This window comes from Miniopterus natalensis, chromosome 10, assembly GCF_054644295.1.
Source record: "Miniopterus natalensis isolate mMinNat1 chromosome 10, mMinNat1.hap1, whole genome shotgun sequence".
Classification (NCBI taxonomy): domain Eukaryota; kingdom Metazoa; phylum Chordata; class Mammalia; order Chiroptera; family Miniopteridae; genus Miniopterus; species Miniopterus natalensis.
Window position 1 is genome coordinate 81346975 of NC_142090.1, and position 15634 is coordinate 81362608.

Sequence of the window (15634 nt, forward strand, 5' to 3'; positions counted from 1 at the left end):
TCTAGTGATTCGATGGATTTTTGCTGTTGTTGTTGTGTTCTTGGGGGTTTTTTTTGCTAATACCAGAAAGTTATTTTTAATAAATTGGGGTGTTTTGACATTTTACAACATAATCTCTAGATGCTCTACCTGAGCCTACTTGGCCGTGTCAACACTTGTTGGAGACAATCCTTCCGGCATAAAGGTGACTGTGCTGGAAGCAGGACCTGGTTTCCGCCGTGTTGACCCAGCCCGGCCACAGCCCCCGCCCCTGCGGCCAGGACACAGACCCTGGTTTCTATGCCCACTCCTTGGAATCCTCCTGAACAAGGAGGGTCAGGTCTACACAAAATCAAATCATGTGAAGTGATTCGTAAGAGTCGATTACATTTCCCTGGTGGGGTGACCGTCTGCGGCGGTTTGACCTGGCCGTGCTGTGAATGTCCCCTATTAATGTCACCCCTCTTCGCTCTCAGACACGTCCCCCTTCAGGCAACACATCATGTGGCCACACCATTCCCTGGGGACTCAAACGGCGACTCCGTCTCACTAAAGTTGCTAACTGCTCGGAAGCCCAGGCCCAGCGTGCGCGGAGTGTGACTCACAGGTGAGAGGAAACGGGACGCTGGGCTCCGCTCCGGGCCGGCTGCAAAACCCACGGGGCCGACGCACAAGTGTCCCAGCGGAAAACACCGATGCCTTCGACATGTCGACGGTGGGTCATCACCCTGACTGCTGCGCTTTGGGGCTTGGTGGCCTTTTTATACTTTTATAAAGCAGTGCTCCTACGCAGGTATCGGTCACAACGAAATCATAGAAAAAAAGCAAATAACTACGAAAAAAGTTTTGGTGGAACTAACGGGTCTGTGAAATATCACTTTCACTAGCTTTTTTCTTTTTTTTTTTTGTCTTTTTTCAATCTTTCTTCTGGCTAACTTTTTTTAATTGAATTTATTGGGGTGACACTATTACTGTCCCTGTTATAGATCAGCGCACGCATTTGGACTCTCGAGCCCACCGAGGTTCATTTTACTGAGGTGGTTTAATCTGCACTGTCATCCATACAGATACGCAGGGATCCAGCTTTTTCAAAACACAGGATCGGAACACAGGATCTGAATGTAGTTTTCCGAGCATTTAGACTCTCACGTTGTGTACACCTGGCTACAATCTATTTAAGGTAAGAGTCAAAACGACACGCATCGTGCCACATCAACCGACTTGCGGAATCTCAAACATTGCTCTGCATTTCTCAGCAGGTAGAACAAGTTCTACACATTAGTCCACATGGTTAAAACACCGGATTGCCACAAGGCTATTTTCTAAAGCTACTATTTTGTGACTGAGTCAGCAGCTTATTTCCCATCTTTTCCCATCTCCCCCCATCTCTAGTATAATAAAAGCTCCCCCTTAGTTTAGGTATTTGCTTCTAAAATAATAAAATGTTTCTAAAATGAAGCTTTACATCGTAATCTAAAATAATCGTGCTAATTTCAGTACCTGAAAGACACTGATTTAATGATCATTTTAGAAAACACGGTTCATTTCAGTGTGATTACTGTTTATTTCCCCCCTGCCTCCCAGTCAAAGGATAGTAATAGGACCAGTAAGTCTATGTGTGTCCTACATCCTGAAATGGTTGAATGTGCCACCGCATTTGGAATGTCGCCAAAGCGCTGGTCCTCTCCGAAATGTACTTCCCATGTACTATGATTTTAGACTCAACAGAAATGTAGATATTTATAACTTTAACTCAAAAACAGCAGTTTTAAGCACTTACTTCACAATATCTCCTTCGAGGGCGATCACTCTCTTAATGATCTTCTGTCCGGGGTTTTTAGGGGACCTAGAATGAGACAAGGTTGTACAATCAGTTATGTCTCAGCTGCTTTAAGAAAACAAAACGAAATTCCACAACGAAATAGGCCCCATTAAAGGCATTACAGAATCACGAATCATGAATCCATGGCATGGATCCTACTTATTGAGTTACTGTGGAAGTAATGCTCTGGAGGGAAAGTCATGCTGAAACTTCACCAAAATTAAAAACAAAAAGGGATAAAGAGTTTTGTTATTAAAGCTAAGTACCCGAAGGAAAGAAGATTCATGCCTCAAAAAAATGATCAGGCGTTTCTATACTCAAATTTCTTCATTCCATTTAAAATTAACAGAGGAGTCTGATTTAAATCCTTAAGAAAACACTGAGGATGGGAGGAATTCTTTGAGAAAGTAAAGAATTAGGCCTTTCTTTTAAACTATATTAGGGTTAGCCATCTGAAGATTATGTAATTCCGAACAAGGCTACCGACGGTTCCAGGAAATGGATGGTTTCCGATCCGCTCAACACAGGCACCATTTATTTTCAGCTGTGCCCAATAGCTTATGGTAAATAATTACCTGGAGTGATACCCTTTACTCTAAATGAACACTTCTCTCCGCTCCCCTCCCCCCCCCCCCCCCCCCCCCCGCCTCTGGAGAGGAGCTCAGGCCCCACCCGCCCACCAGCAGTGCGGGGACCTGGAAGCAGGGCCCCCATACCCCACCGAGTCCTCAGGGTGCAGGTCTGGCCAACAGCTTCTCTGCAGCCTCATGAGAGACCCTGAACCAGACACACACAGTCCCCCCACAGCTATGCATGGCTTTCTGATTCTTGGAAAATGTGTGATAATAAATGTTTGTTTTAAGATGCTAGAGGTCGGCCGGGTCATTTGTTACTCAGCAATGGGCAACTCAATCTTAATACGTCCCATTTCCTGCCAATACCACTTAAAGCCTCTTGACTGAATGGACCTGTTTCACATAAATGATCATTTAATATGTATTTGAAGATCAGGCATAGATAAAAATATTCTCAATTCAAGTCTCATTTGAATTACTTTTTTTTTTGAAAAAAAGGTAAATGCACAAAACCTGAAAGGATTAAGTATATTCCAATTATAATACTTAATCAAAGGATAGAGGAAGCACCATTAAGATTAGTATTTTACATTATATCTTGCAGAGAAAATGAAGTCGCCTAATCCATTTGCATCTACTCGTGACAATTAGTCCCATAATTTTCAGCTAAATCAATTATTTTTTATTTTAAAAGGAAATTTGATCAGAATGTTTGACTGACCTAAACATTATATTTCTATATATTCAATATCATTTATGTACAGCTAGAGTGAGGACACATCCAAGGTGACGGAATTCATGTCCTCTGCACAGGGCTAGTTTTAGAAAGTTTCCCTCCGACGTCTCTCTGTTTAGATAACCAGAAACATATAAAATAATATTCAACCTCAGTGATCACCAAAGAATCGCCTATTAAAACAATGGAGTACTGTTTTCCTGTTATATTGACAAAGAAATAATTAATAATAATAATAATACAGTTTGTTGTTGAGGGTTTAGGGACATGGCTAATCTGAACATAAAGTGTGTGGTCACGGAACATGCCTTTCCGTAAATATGTCAACTTTATATTCTTCTTAACGTAACGATGACATTTTTTGGAATTTACCCTAATGAAGTGATTACGAATGTAAGCAAAACTTCACCTATATGAACGTCATCTCTTCTTAAGAAGATAAAAAAAACTCAACAAGAATGGACTGGTTAAATAAATTACAGTCCGTCTACATAATACTTCCAAGTCATTAAAAATTATGTTTTAAAAAAAAGTGTAATGGTTTGGAAAAAATCAACAGAATGTTAAACTGAAAATGCAAGTTAGAATACGTGATGTGTGCCGTGACCTCGCCTCTGCGGTTAGGGAGAGGATGTATGCGCGGCTGTACTGGGAAAAATCGGGAGGGATATGAGGCAACAGGCAGGGGCGGGCTGGGGAGCTGCGTGTGTAGTAAAATGCACGCCTTCGTTTGGGGGTTCAGATTACCGGGAAGCCCCTGAGCAGAGGACAGCTCTTTGTGCCATGTGACATTACCTGAGAAGAAATGCCCCCAGGTAGGGGTGACGCCGGGACTACTTACCCCATTCCCCTGCTTGATATTGATGCGATATTAATGAAATAATAGGGAAAAAAAACTTTATCGGCATAAAGCAACGTTCCACGGCAACAATCTTTAAGCTTTTGAGATACTCGAAAACTAGTTTAGGTTTTAAAATAATCTATATTTTAAGATCAGGAAGCAAAATAGAATATGCAAAGTGAGCTATCTATATAATTAAAGTCTTATGAATGACTGCTTAAATAAATCTATAAATTTTAGTGTAGTATTAAACTCGGATCTAATCAAATGATTCAAAATGAAAAGACGCTATTACTAACATTAATCCCATTACTGCTCAAAACCTACATTTTAATTATTAGGCTGCTGAACGCGTTAATTTGAAACACGTGGGAGCGACAGGGAACTAATGACACGTTCACACGGTGAAAGCCGTGGACCTTCCCTTTGTCTAGACCTGCCCGGCCACTTGCGGATCTCCGCGGACACCCAGTACCCCAGCCCCGCAGACACTCACACTCGCACTCGTTTCAATGAGCAGCCGTTTCGCAGCAGTTATGCCGGGGGCCTGGCTCCGGTCACCCCGCTTCGTGCGGATGGTTTCATCGGGCGCGGGTTCCCCAGGGGCCGGCGAGGTGGGGGGCTCCCCGCGGTTCGGCGGAATTGGTCTCTGAGGAGCCCGGCTGCGGGCAGGGAAGAGCCCAGCGCAGTGGCAGGGCTGATGCTCACCCCTCTTGAACTTCCCCTCCCATCTTGCTGGGGAAGTTGCCATTTTCACCCTGTGACAGGCCAGAGTCATGTCTTCGGTCCTACGATCTTTCTGAGTCACGCTCTTGTCTGTTCCCAAAGGTGGCCTTTTGCTCCCGTCTGGAGACCCGGGACGGTGCTTTGGGGTACTCCAGAGAGGCCCTCCTGTGCTGTGGGGGGGACGACATCAGCAAGGGTCCCGCCAGCCCTGTTGCTGACCCCACACCTGTCCTGAGGTCACTCGGATCCCTTGACCCTGGGTCCCCCTCTCCCATGCACAGTGACCCTGTCCGACCTCCCTCTGCGGGGCACGCGGGTTGTGCATTTACAGGGTCCGGGACTGGCCCGGATGATCAGGGAACTAGTCTCAGGATTCGCGGTCACTTTAAAAGCACCCCGATCTGTAGGACACTAATCGCACCGCACATACTATAGCAAGGCCCAACCTTCAACTCCGCATCAGTGAGGCAGAAGCAAGAACTAATACTGGGGCCACCTACCAGTGGGCAGGCTGTCTTACACTGTCCCTCGGTGGTCACGCGCTAAACCACGTGGCTTAACATCATCATTGAAAACATGCAAGTACTGCTGTTTTAATCACCAAAATAAGATGGAGAATGGGAAGTCCACACAACACAGTTACATATTCCTCCCCTTTTAATCTTGCCCACTCTCCACGATCTAAGAGGTTCTCCTTGGTCCCCTTGTGCCCCACAAATCACACGGACCTGGGCACAGCGGCAATGACCGTCACTGTCCCACCTGGGCCGCAGGTGAGCTACGTAACCAGCCTGGGTCTCCTTTCCCAGAAGCCAGACAATCAAGTCGAGCGCGTAGGGATGTTTTCTTTCATCTGCACATTATTTATTGATTTATTTCTAAATCTTGAGCTGGTCAAGCAAACTGGGGACTTCACGTAAAAATTCTAATTTCTTGTTCCCCTTGGAAAAAAGAAAAACTAAAAAAGGGAAGTTCTGATGGTCCGAGGCCCATAGTCTTGCATGAAAAACGCGCACTGGAGCTGAGAGGCGGAGGCGGAGGATCTGGCCCAGCTCCGGCAGCCTGTTTCACGGCCATCGGGGCCTCACGGCAGGTGGGTCTGGGGGCCCCCAGCGGTCCTGGAGGTTTCTTCCACCCCCAGCATCACCTAACGGCTGAGCAGACACCAGGGAAAGGAGGCAGAGGGTCCAACAGGTGCCAAGCACTCGGGAAACTTTAGAGCCATCCCTTCCTAAAATACTCACACAGAGGGGATCAATGAACTGGGCCCCAGCCTATTGCTACAATGCCTTTTATTAGGCTTAGAAAACAAAATATCAAATTCAGAAATCCTCTGATAAAATGATTTTCAGAGGCCCGTTAGAGGCAAGACAGGCATCTGAAAGGCCTGGTCAAGTTTTATTACACAATTAACTGAAGAAACATGAAGACAAAATATAATTGTACTCATACTGGAAAGCCGCAGGTTAGCTGTAAATTAAGTGGGTGTTATCTGTAAAGTCGAGGTGGCGGCGAGTCATCTCCAGCGCTGGGTTCTGCGCGCCTGCTCACAGCCCCGTTTCTAACGGCTCCTTTCCCAAACTCAGGGCAGTCTGATTAATTGGTGCTCTCCAACCCTTTACTTAGGGGGTATTCCAGCTACTTTTTTTTTTCTTTTTTTTTTTTGCCCCTTGCAGACATCTCTTCCCACCGTGTGAATCTCTTAAACAAAAGAAACTATATAGACTTTCGTTTCTTTTCAGGTTCATTCAGAAAATTACATATATGTGATCCCTAAGAATCATTTTTGCCCTGACATCTCAGAAAAAGCTCCAATCCAAGGGCCTCGAGGCCGGCGAAGCGAATCCCCGAAGCAGCGGCAAGAACCCACGTTAACGCTTCAGATGTGTCCTCTGCATGGCGCCCTTTCTTCACAGGGCGGAAGGGAGCGCCTGGGAGAGGGTCGCCGTCCCCCGCGCAGGGACAGACGGTGGGGATGTGCATGGAAAACCCAGACGAGAGCCAGACCGGTCACATGGCTCAGAGGACACCAGCATGAGAGATGTCACAGGTTCCGGTGTCCACCCCGATGCCACCACTCTATCACCCCCCCACCCAGAGCTCGGATGCCCCTCGGGTGAGATAGATACCCAGCATTGATTCGCCTGGAATTGCCTTAAGCTCTTAAGTTCACCCCAATTTGAAAAGAATAGGCTTTTGCAGCAATAAGAAACTTAAATTCAATAATGGCAACGTTGTGTGTTTTTGTATCTGGTTTTATGGCCTGAGATAAAACTTAATGTTACTAAGTTGTAACATTAGCAATGCTACAATTAGTTGTAGCATTACTAATGTTACAACTTGGCCACTGGATTCAGATTTTCCCAGGAAAGTTAGGGCTCTGCGTGGGAAGCGGTGGAATGCTGCGCTGAAACGACCCTAATTCTCTCCAGCGCGGGCAGTGCGGAGGTCGGGACATAAGCCAGTGCGGACGCTGTCCCAACCCCGCCCAACCGATTCATTTTTAAAGCACAGCGCTAGTGTTTTGCAGCAGAGTCTCAGATGCAAATAACTACACACGATTTGCTCCCTTGAAAATGTCAACATTCTGCCGCCAACAGTAGACAGAATAGTTTTTGCAAATTGTCTTCAGAAAAAAAAAAAAAAAAAAGAAGCGTGTGGTTGGGGATTTTGCAAATTGGACTTGCAATTGCTCAGCTCCGAGAACAGCAGTATCACCTGCTCAGCTGGAGAGCCATCTCCATAGCTCTGGTTGCTAAGTTATCAGAACTTCTTCTATATATTTAATCTTCTGCAGTTTTTACTGCGATAAGTTGCTATTATGATAGCGGATACTTCAACGCTTTAAGCTAAAAAAAAACACGAAGATGAAATGAAATGCCTCACTCCTGTTGTCCATGGTGTGCATTTGTCTCCAGGTCTCCAGGCACGACCTTCCTCATCTGCTGGCTGGACTACAGGGCGTCACAGCTGGGAGGGGAGACTCCAGCTTCTTCTTTTTTTAAAAAATTGATTTCAGAGAGAGGAAGGGAGAGGGAGAGAGAAACATCAGTGATGAGAGAGTCATTGATCCGATTCCTCCTGCACGCCCCCGACAGGGATGGAGCCCACAACCCGGGCCTGTGCCCTGACCGGGAGTCGAACCACGACCTCCTGGATCCTAGGGGGATGCTCAGCCGCTGAGCCACACCGGGGGGGTGGGCAAGAATACAGCTTCTGATAAGCGAGAATTGCCTACATTAAAGAGGGTTTGGAGTGTTGAGAATAAGTGCCTTTCAGTGAAAGGAGGCAAGTTGAGAATGGCAAAAATAAGGGGTGAGGAGCCCAACAGAACTGTGGGAGGTTGGCAGGGGGCTCGGGGGGCAGCGGAAGGAAGATGGGGGAGACTCTTCCCAGGGACTAACAGAGGTCACCTTACTGGGTAAGCGAGTCCCAGAGGCACGAGCAGGGAAGGGAGGGAAACAGGTGGGAGAGCCGGGAGAGCACGTGGTGGAGGGGTCACCGCGGGGCCCAGGACGGAGACTCTGCCCGGGGGCGAGCCCCGCAGCTGCTAAGTTTGGGTTCTGAGGGTTTGTGTTCTGAGAGCCCCAGAGTCACAGAAAGCTGGTTGTGCCGTTGTAACTCGCGCCCCTGCGATCGTCCCTTCCCTGGCTAGGTGGCCGGGAAAAGCCTTACTGTCTGTAAGAAAATCCAGAGGCCAGCTCTCCAGCTACAGCGTTCTGGACAGAGACCACCAAGGGAAGCCCTCGCCCACATCACAGCGACTCTCAGCCTGGGGTGGTCCTTCCACGGGGCCGCAGGTCGTCCTGCCTGACGGTCTATTTAGCCGATTGCACAGTCGGCAGTAACTGTAAAGGGCGGTCAGGTACGTCTTTTCACAAAAACCTAGTATGCCGAGGCCACAGCTCGCCCAGCATCTCGGCCCTTCCCAGCCTCCTCTCAGTGTATTCACACGGCAGACGCTTTTTCCTGGTCCTGAAGCCTGTGCTCCAGGTCATCGGGAGCCTGCCCCCGCGGCTCGAGGTGGAGGCAGTGCCGAGTGGGGCTCGCCGGTCTCTGCGCGCCGCTCTCTGCGCCCCCAGGACGGGCTCCCAGCCCCAGCTGTCACGTCCAGGCTCCCCCAGAGCCACAGCCCCTCGGAGGCTCAACCCAGCTCAAGAGCTTTGCCCAGACCCGGAGCAGCAGGGGGAGGTGATGAAGTCAACAGGAGAGCAAACCCTCGTCTTCCCGGGCCCGAAACCTCGCAGGGGACCCGCTTCCACGCCCCCCCCCGCCGGCGCTTCCTGAGTGTCTCCCAGGCACAGGGGTAGCCTCCGGAGCGCGCACCCCCGGCCCAGGCGCAGCAGAGCCAAAGGCCATTAAGGAGCATGAGCTCTGCCGGCCTGACGTGCCATCGGTTAGACACGAAGGGGCCTTTGATGGAAGGAAGGCCGATTCTCACCCCAGTTCCTCATCTGCATGGTGGGAACCTGCTCCCTTTCGCTGTGGGATGGGCCCCTCGCCCAGGGAGGGAGCAGCTGGGTGACAGAGAGGCCTCGGGCCTCAAACGCGCTCTCAGGGGCACCGACGTGAGGGCGGGGCTGTGAGCACTGGCGTAAGGTCTGCATGGACCAGGCGCAGGGATGTCTTGCGTTATATAACATCATTAAACTCTGTTTTGGATTTTTGAGTAACCGCAGCCCAGCTCCCTAAAATAACATGCCTTCCTTTGAAAAGATGTCACAAAGTCACCAAGATACACCTCACAAAAATCCTGGGATTCGGCTTCGGGGAAACCCAGGCCCTGCCCGATGCAGCTGCGTCCCTCCCGCCTGCGTCACTTCTTTCTTGCCACGGCCCTGGGCTCGCCTGGCCGGGCCCAGCACAATGCCCGCCCTCTGGGCTGGTCACTGGCACTCGGGTCCCTCCGTCAATTCTTTACAGCACCATCCAAGACATGTCCCAGGTCTTTCCTAAGTCTTCTGTCCAAAGGCTGTCTTCACCGCCACCCCCTGTAGATTTCGGACGCTCCTGCTTCCCAGACACCATCCTTCATCGAGAATATATGTGAGCTGGCTTGTGGCCCTCTGTCTTCAACACAGTCATTTCCCGTTACATTGTTTTGTGCCACACAAAGGAGGGAAACTTTCTGAACATCTCATCTTTTACAATTACAATTCCCCAAATCCTTATAATTCCAGGCTTTAAAGATTTAAATATAATATTCAGAGGAGTCCTATGAGGAAGAAATAGCTAATTCAACTGTTTCTGGAAAAGTCATATCTCCTTTTTTATTAACTTTTAATACTTAGAAGTCTATATTCTCATAGCCACACTAATCTAATCAGATAATCAATATCCTACTGTAGAATTATTGCAGATGATTTAACAGAATTAAAAGAAAAGGCAAGGGCATGGAGCTCAAAGGTGGCAACTCCACAGAACAAAAAAGTAAGGCAAATGACCATATTTGAATCACTTCTAGTATCTTTCAAACTATGTTGCCACCCTTCTAAATCAAAAGCACGTTTTAATTAATTCCCAACAATCCATTCTAATCACTTCGAAGGCAAAGACCGGGCTGTTTATAATGCAGACTGTTCCGTCGCTCTGGCCCTGTGTACTTGACCTCCTGCCTGTTAACAAAGACACTCAATTAATTATTTGCTGTCTTGAACGGCTATTTCATTTCACCTCAACCTTCCTTTAAGTGTTAAAAGGCTCAGTTGCTTTATCACCTTAACCTCGGCTTCGGAGAACACAGCGGTATTTCTTGAGTGCCAGCTAAGTAACCATCTGGGTTCAGAAAGCTAATTTTCGGGACCGCAGCTCCTACGTGTCTTAGGCTGGAGTCAGCTGACGTGACTTATTGACCTGGTGTCATGTCACCTTCCAGGAGGGCCTCTCTGTTCCAGAAGGCAGCTTTGGTGCTGGCTGGCCCCTGGAGGGTGCAGACACACACGAGCCCTGCAGCGGGCTCGACTGTCACAGCCACCGTGAAATGCTGCCTTTATGAGAAATCTTCCCGAATGCAGAACAGTAACGCCTTTGGTATAAACTGAAGGTGTGTAAATTAATAGTGCACTGGTTTTTCCTTGGAGGTTCCGTGTTTCCTGTATACTTCCAGTTTCATTAAGCTCGGTTGTATCATCTCATATTTAAACCCTGAAACACCAAACCAGAGCAAGAAAACAAGATTCAGGCCCAAATGCTAGTAGCTGTATTTTCTTGAGCAAGTCATGAACCTCTCTTAGCATCTATCTTTTCATGAGTAAAACGAGGTGATGACAGGTGGTACTGTTGAACCCCAACTGTTGCTGCAGGGATCAAATGACCTACTAAACATAAGCTTTTGAGCACCTACTTTTTATAGACTGAATCTCAGAATGAAGAAATAAACTACATCAGTGAGCTCCAAGGGTCCAATTCCTACTTAAAGCAGGAAAGAAGCTATAATCTCTGAAACTAAAACCATGAAATGAACCTCTCACTACAAAGATCACTGTGACAGTCTGTGACGCCTGTGCTGGGGTCTATTACACTCAGGTGGCAATTCTGCCACCAAGTAGAAAGCTTGACTCTACCTCCAAACAAATGCCAAGTAGTTCCCTCCCTCTCCCTCTCCCTTCCTCTCTCTGAAATCAATAAAGACATATTTTTTTAAAAGATGGTATAGATAAACTAAGCCATTTTTAGGCCCAGTAAGTTCTTGATTTCTTTTTTCATTAGTTCATGAGCTGTTGAGTTTGTAGCTAAATGTATTCATATGAGGCCATTTAATTGCTGGAGTGAAATACAAAAGCCCAATCAACTAATTTTGTGTGAAAAGTGAAGAATCCATTGTTTTACCTGTTGGGCATTTCAATTATTTCTTCCTCACTTAACAACTAGGTAACAAAACGAAAACAATGATATTGCATTAAAAATGCTCGGGAAATACAGCAAATATTCATAGACCATCCTTGACAACAAGCACAACCAGACAATCCAAAGCCTCGGAGATTCTCAGAACAAGCCCCCAGAGAGTTGATAAGTGAGACATCTGTTCATTTTCTAGTCTCACATTCATTGTTTCAGTGTTTTCTTTTTAATATAATGGCTATGTCGTTTATTAGTATATTTGTCTAGGCTTTTATTCTGAGTACTTCAAAATGCTCTAACTAAACTAGGGTATTTTAAATATTTTAAAAGACTGAAATATTGGGTTTCCACATTTTACAATAAGAAAGGTATGCTGTAGACAAATAAATATTTTCTCAAAAGCACAAATCAGACGGTTAGGACTGGGACCAGCACTATGGGTACAAGATTCTCCATCTATTACTCAGAAACTGTATTATAAGTTCTCATGGTGACCATTATTATTTGCAGTGGTGTTTTAGTTTAAAAATATATATATATAAGGGTGGAGAGGGTCAAGGAGGGGGAAAGGGAGACATCTGTAATACTTTCAACAATAAAGATAAAAATATATATAAAAACATGTAAGTAACACCAAAGAGAAATTAATGGTGGCAGCCTAGAATTATGTTTATTCTTTCTAAAACGTTGTATATCCACAATAAATTTTGATATGAGATAAACAGATCACATCCTATTTAAAATAAGATTATCGCCTGGCCGGGCGTGGCTCAGCGGTCGAGCGTCGACCTAGGATCCAGGCGATCGGGGTTCGATTCCCGGTCAGGGCACATGCCCGGGTTGCGGGCTCGATCAATGACTCTCTCATCATTGATGTTTCTATATCTCTCTCTCCCTCTCCTTTCCTCTCTCTGAAATCAATAAAGATATATTAAAAAAAAATAAGATTATCACCTACACTAAATATTCCATATTTTCATATGAGAAAGAAAAAGTTAGTTAATCCTAGTTCGAATAGATTAACGATTGATACAAAGTCCATGTACATGGGGTGATTAAATTCTATAGGCTTCAAATGTTCAAGTCTGATACATATCTGTATACTATATGGTGTGTTTACCACCCAAAGTCAAATCTCCTTCCGCTCTTTTTAGTATTTTAAAGGTCAATACTTGTGGTTACACTTAGAGATGATCATGAGTTGGATCGACCATTTGGTCCAATAAGCTGTGCTTCTTGAACTTCGTAAGATTCACATACACTTTTCCCGAATGTATGTACAGCGTGACTATCCACACAGATCCACAGAGCACATGCTAAAATCTTTTCCTCCGTACAGTGTACCACCTCGCCTGGCTATCACTATCCGTTTCTGCAAAGACTTCCCAGTACTGTTGGCTTCTTACTATTTATGTCTTTATTTTTTTCAAAATCACCCTGTTCCCATCATCCAGAAATAACTGCTAGTAACATTTTGGTATTTACCTTTTCTCATTTTTTAAAAGAACTCTATGCATACTTATTTTTTAAAAATGAAATAGTATATGATGTTTTCTAACCTGCTTTTTTCAGAATTTAATAGCTTATTAAAACAAGTTTTTCTCCAGTCCTTAACTCCCCAAAGAATGAGAAGTTTCAGGTAAACTAACACAAATGAAAAGTGAAAGGTTTGTGATTATCTCATTAATTCTATCAATACTGTTGGTCAATGAGATACTAACCCAAATTAGGGCTTTAAGAGAATTGAATTATTGGGTTTGGCAGCAGTCGCTGTTAAAATTATGTGGGTAATTAACAATTCTTGCCTATAGTAAGGTCTGTATTTGGCAAATCAAACCAACTGGCCATGCTGTACACAGCATTGAGGAAACCTTGCTAAACCTACTGCTAAGACCGGGCCTGACAAACAAGCGATCATAACCGCTCTCCCGGGCATGGCACAATGTTCAAAGTAAAACCTGGGGGCTGCCTTACCACCTTTTCGCCGTTGGCCCCACATCTGACCCTCTTCCACTTCCCCCGCCTCCCTTGGTTCCGCCCCCGGGAGACAGGCACCACCCAGGAGGGCACCTGCCAGTTTGTCCCGCGGGAGAGTGGAAGCGACTGCACTCACGTCTGGAACGGAAGTACCTTCTCTTAGCTTTGGCTCTCTCGTTTCTTGAGAAAAAGAAATGGGGAGCCAAAGATAAAGGAGCTGATTAAAGAACTGACAGAGGGGCATCTAAGGTCAAGCCCGTGCGGCAGGACTTTTTTCAGGCCTTTTTTAACGTCCCGTGGGGATGGGCCAGGGGTCACCCGGCACATTGACTACCCCTGCATCTGATCTCGGGTTCTATCAGATCATCGGGAGCCACGCGGCCATTCTCCCCTGTCACTGCCCCGTTTTCGAAAATACCACAGACCGTTTGCGCCCTGGTGCTCCCGAGGCCAGGCCCGGCCGCGTCCCTGAGCAAAGGCGTGGGGTGGCACCGGCTGCGCGCCAGGGGCACGTGTCCGTGGGGAGCCACCGCCCGCCACCCCTGGTTACTGAGGGCCGCGTTCCGGCCCGCACTGCCCCGCAAGCTACCCGCGGGCAGGCAGTTTCCGCCGAGTTCTGGATGCACAGGTGCCGGGACGAGGGGGAGGACATATGGGACAGCAAGCCTTGCGCCTCTGCTGGCCGAGGCCTCTTGGCAGAGGGTCCTGGGGGCCAACGGACATGAAGGCCCAGCAACTGTCTGGTCCCTGGGGGGGCTCCCGCTGGGACAAAACTGAAGCAGATTTGTGGGCTCCCCGAAGGAGCTATCACCTCGGGGTCCACGGCCTGCCGATACAGACTCGACTCCATCCCTTCTGTGAACACTAATGCGTATTTGAAAAGACATGAACAGTATATACCAACCACATTTATTTTTTTTATAAATTACGGTTTTCTTTATCATCATAAAATAAATAATCCAGTTTCATCTTCCTCAAGTGGATAAAGGAATTTTTTTATGTAGGATTTTTGCAATTTAAGTCTTTTGTGCAAATGGTAGTTTGTGAATTTTCCTAAGTCACATATTTTTTCTCATTTAATTTGAAAAGTCCTATAATAGAGCCATTAACTATGACCCGTAACCCCCCAAAGCAAACAGCCACAGATTAAAGGCCATTAGCCGTAACCTCTTAACCCCCCACCCCATTTAGGACCGTACCTCTAAGCCTATTCCTATCAGCATTAAACATCACATACGTAATTTTGATTCTGTTGAGACTCATGCAATTATCAGTCAATAAACCCTCGCTGAAGTGAAAACATCTGATGAATTCCACATGAACAAGTTTGTTTTATTTAAAAATATAAACAAGTTGGTCAATTCTGCCATTAAATAGAAGTTTGGGGCAGTGATTCTACATGAAACAAAAAACGACAACAGCTAAATACTGAGAGGAGCGAGAGGAAACACACGGTTCCCCCCGGAGTTCACGGGAGCCTAATGGCCCAGCCGCCAATGTCAACGCATCTCAGCAAAAGCGTCGCCCTCCCTCCTGAAATTCTCATAACTGAATTTGCCGGGGTCACATTGGTTGTGCTGAGCGAAATAAGCCAGGCAGAGAAAGGCAAGTACCATATAATTTCACTCATATGTGGAATCTAATGGACAAAATAAACTAACGAAACAGACCCAGACTCATGGGTGGAAAGCAGGCCGACAGCCGTCGGAGGGAGGGGTTGAGGGAAAAACCTCAGGGACACAGGTGACCGTACCGTTGATACAGTCTTGATGCTGTTAATTTGGTAGATTGATAATAAATGGCCTTTTTGCAGTAAATTTAAAAAAACAACAACACAATCTTCTCAAAGTTCACTTTGGAAGTGAGTGCCTCCGCATACGGCGTCTCCATCCTCATCTAGAAATTTAATTACCCGAATCTAAGGTGCAGCACCGCCCCAGAGCCGCGGCACAAACGCTTCCTTCGCGCCCCCTGCGCTCGCTCTCGGCCCTGCAGGGGCGACGAAAACGGAACGGATTCCACCGGTTTCGCTCGAGTTGCACAAAGGCCCAGAGGCGACGTGCAGAGCATGTAACGAGCGTTACAGTAACGCGCTGACCTCCCAGAAGGACTGTCGGGGACGGGACGGGATGGACGGG

General features: G+C 46.6%; 1 protein-coding gene across 1 annotated transcript in view; it reads right to left on the minus strand.

Annotated features, from left to right (window-relative positions):
* IMMP2L (inner mitochondrial membrane peptidase subunit 2) overlaps nucleotides 1-15634 on the minus strand; it is a 375089-nt gene that overhangs the window by 116391 nt on the left and 243064 nt on the right. The window contains exon 3 of the mRNA XM_087821441.1: nucleotides 1760-1825. Coding sequence (XP_087677567.1) covers nucleotides 1760-1825 — 66 coding nt within the window. The remainder of the gene's footprint in view (nucleotides 1-1759; nucleotides 1826-15634) is intronic.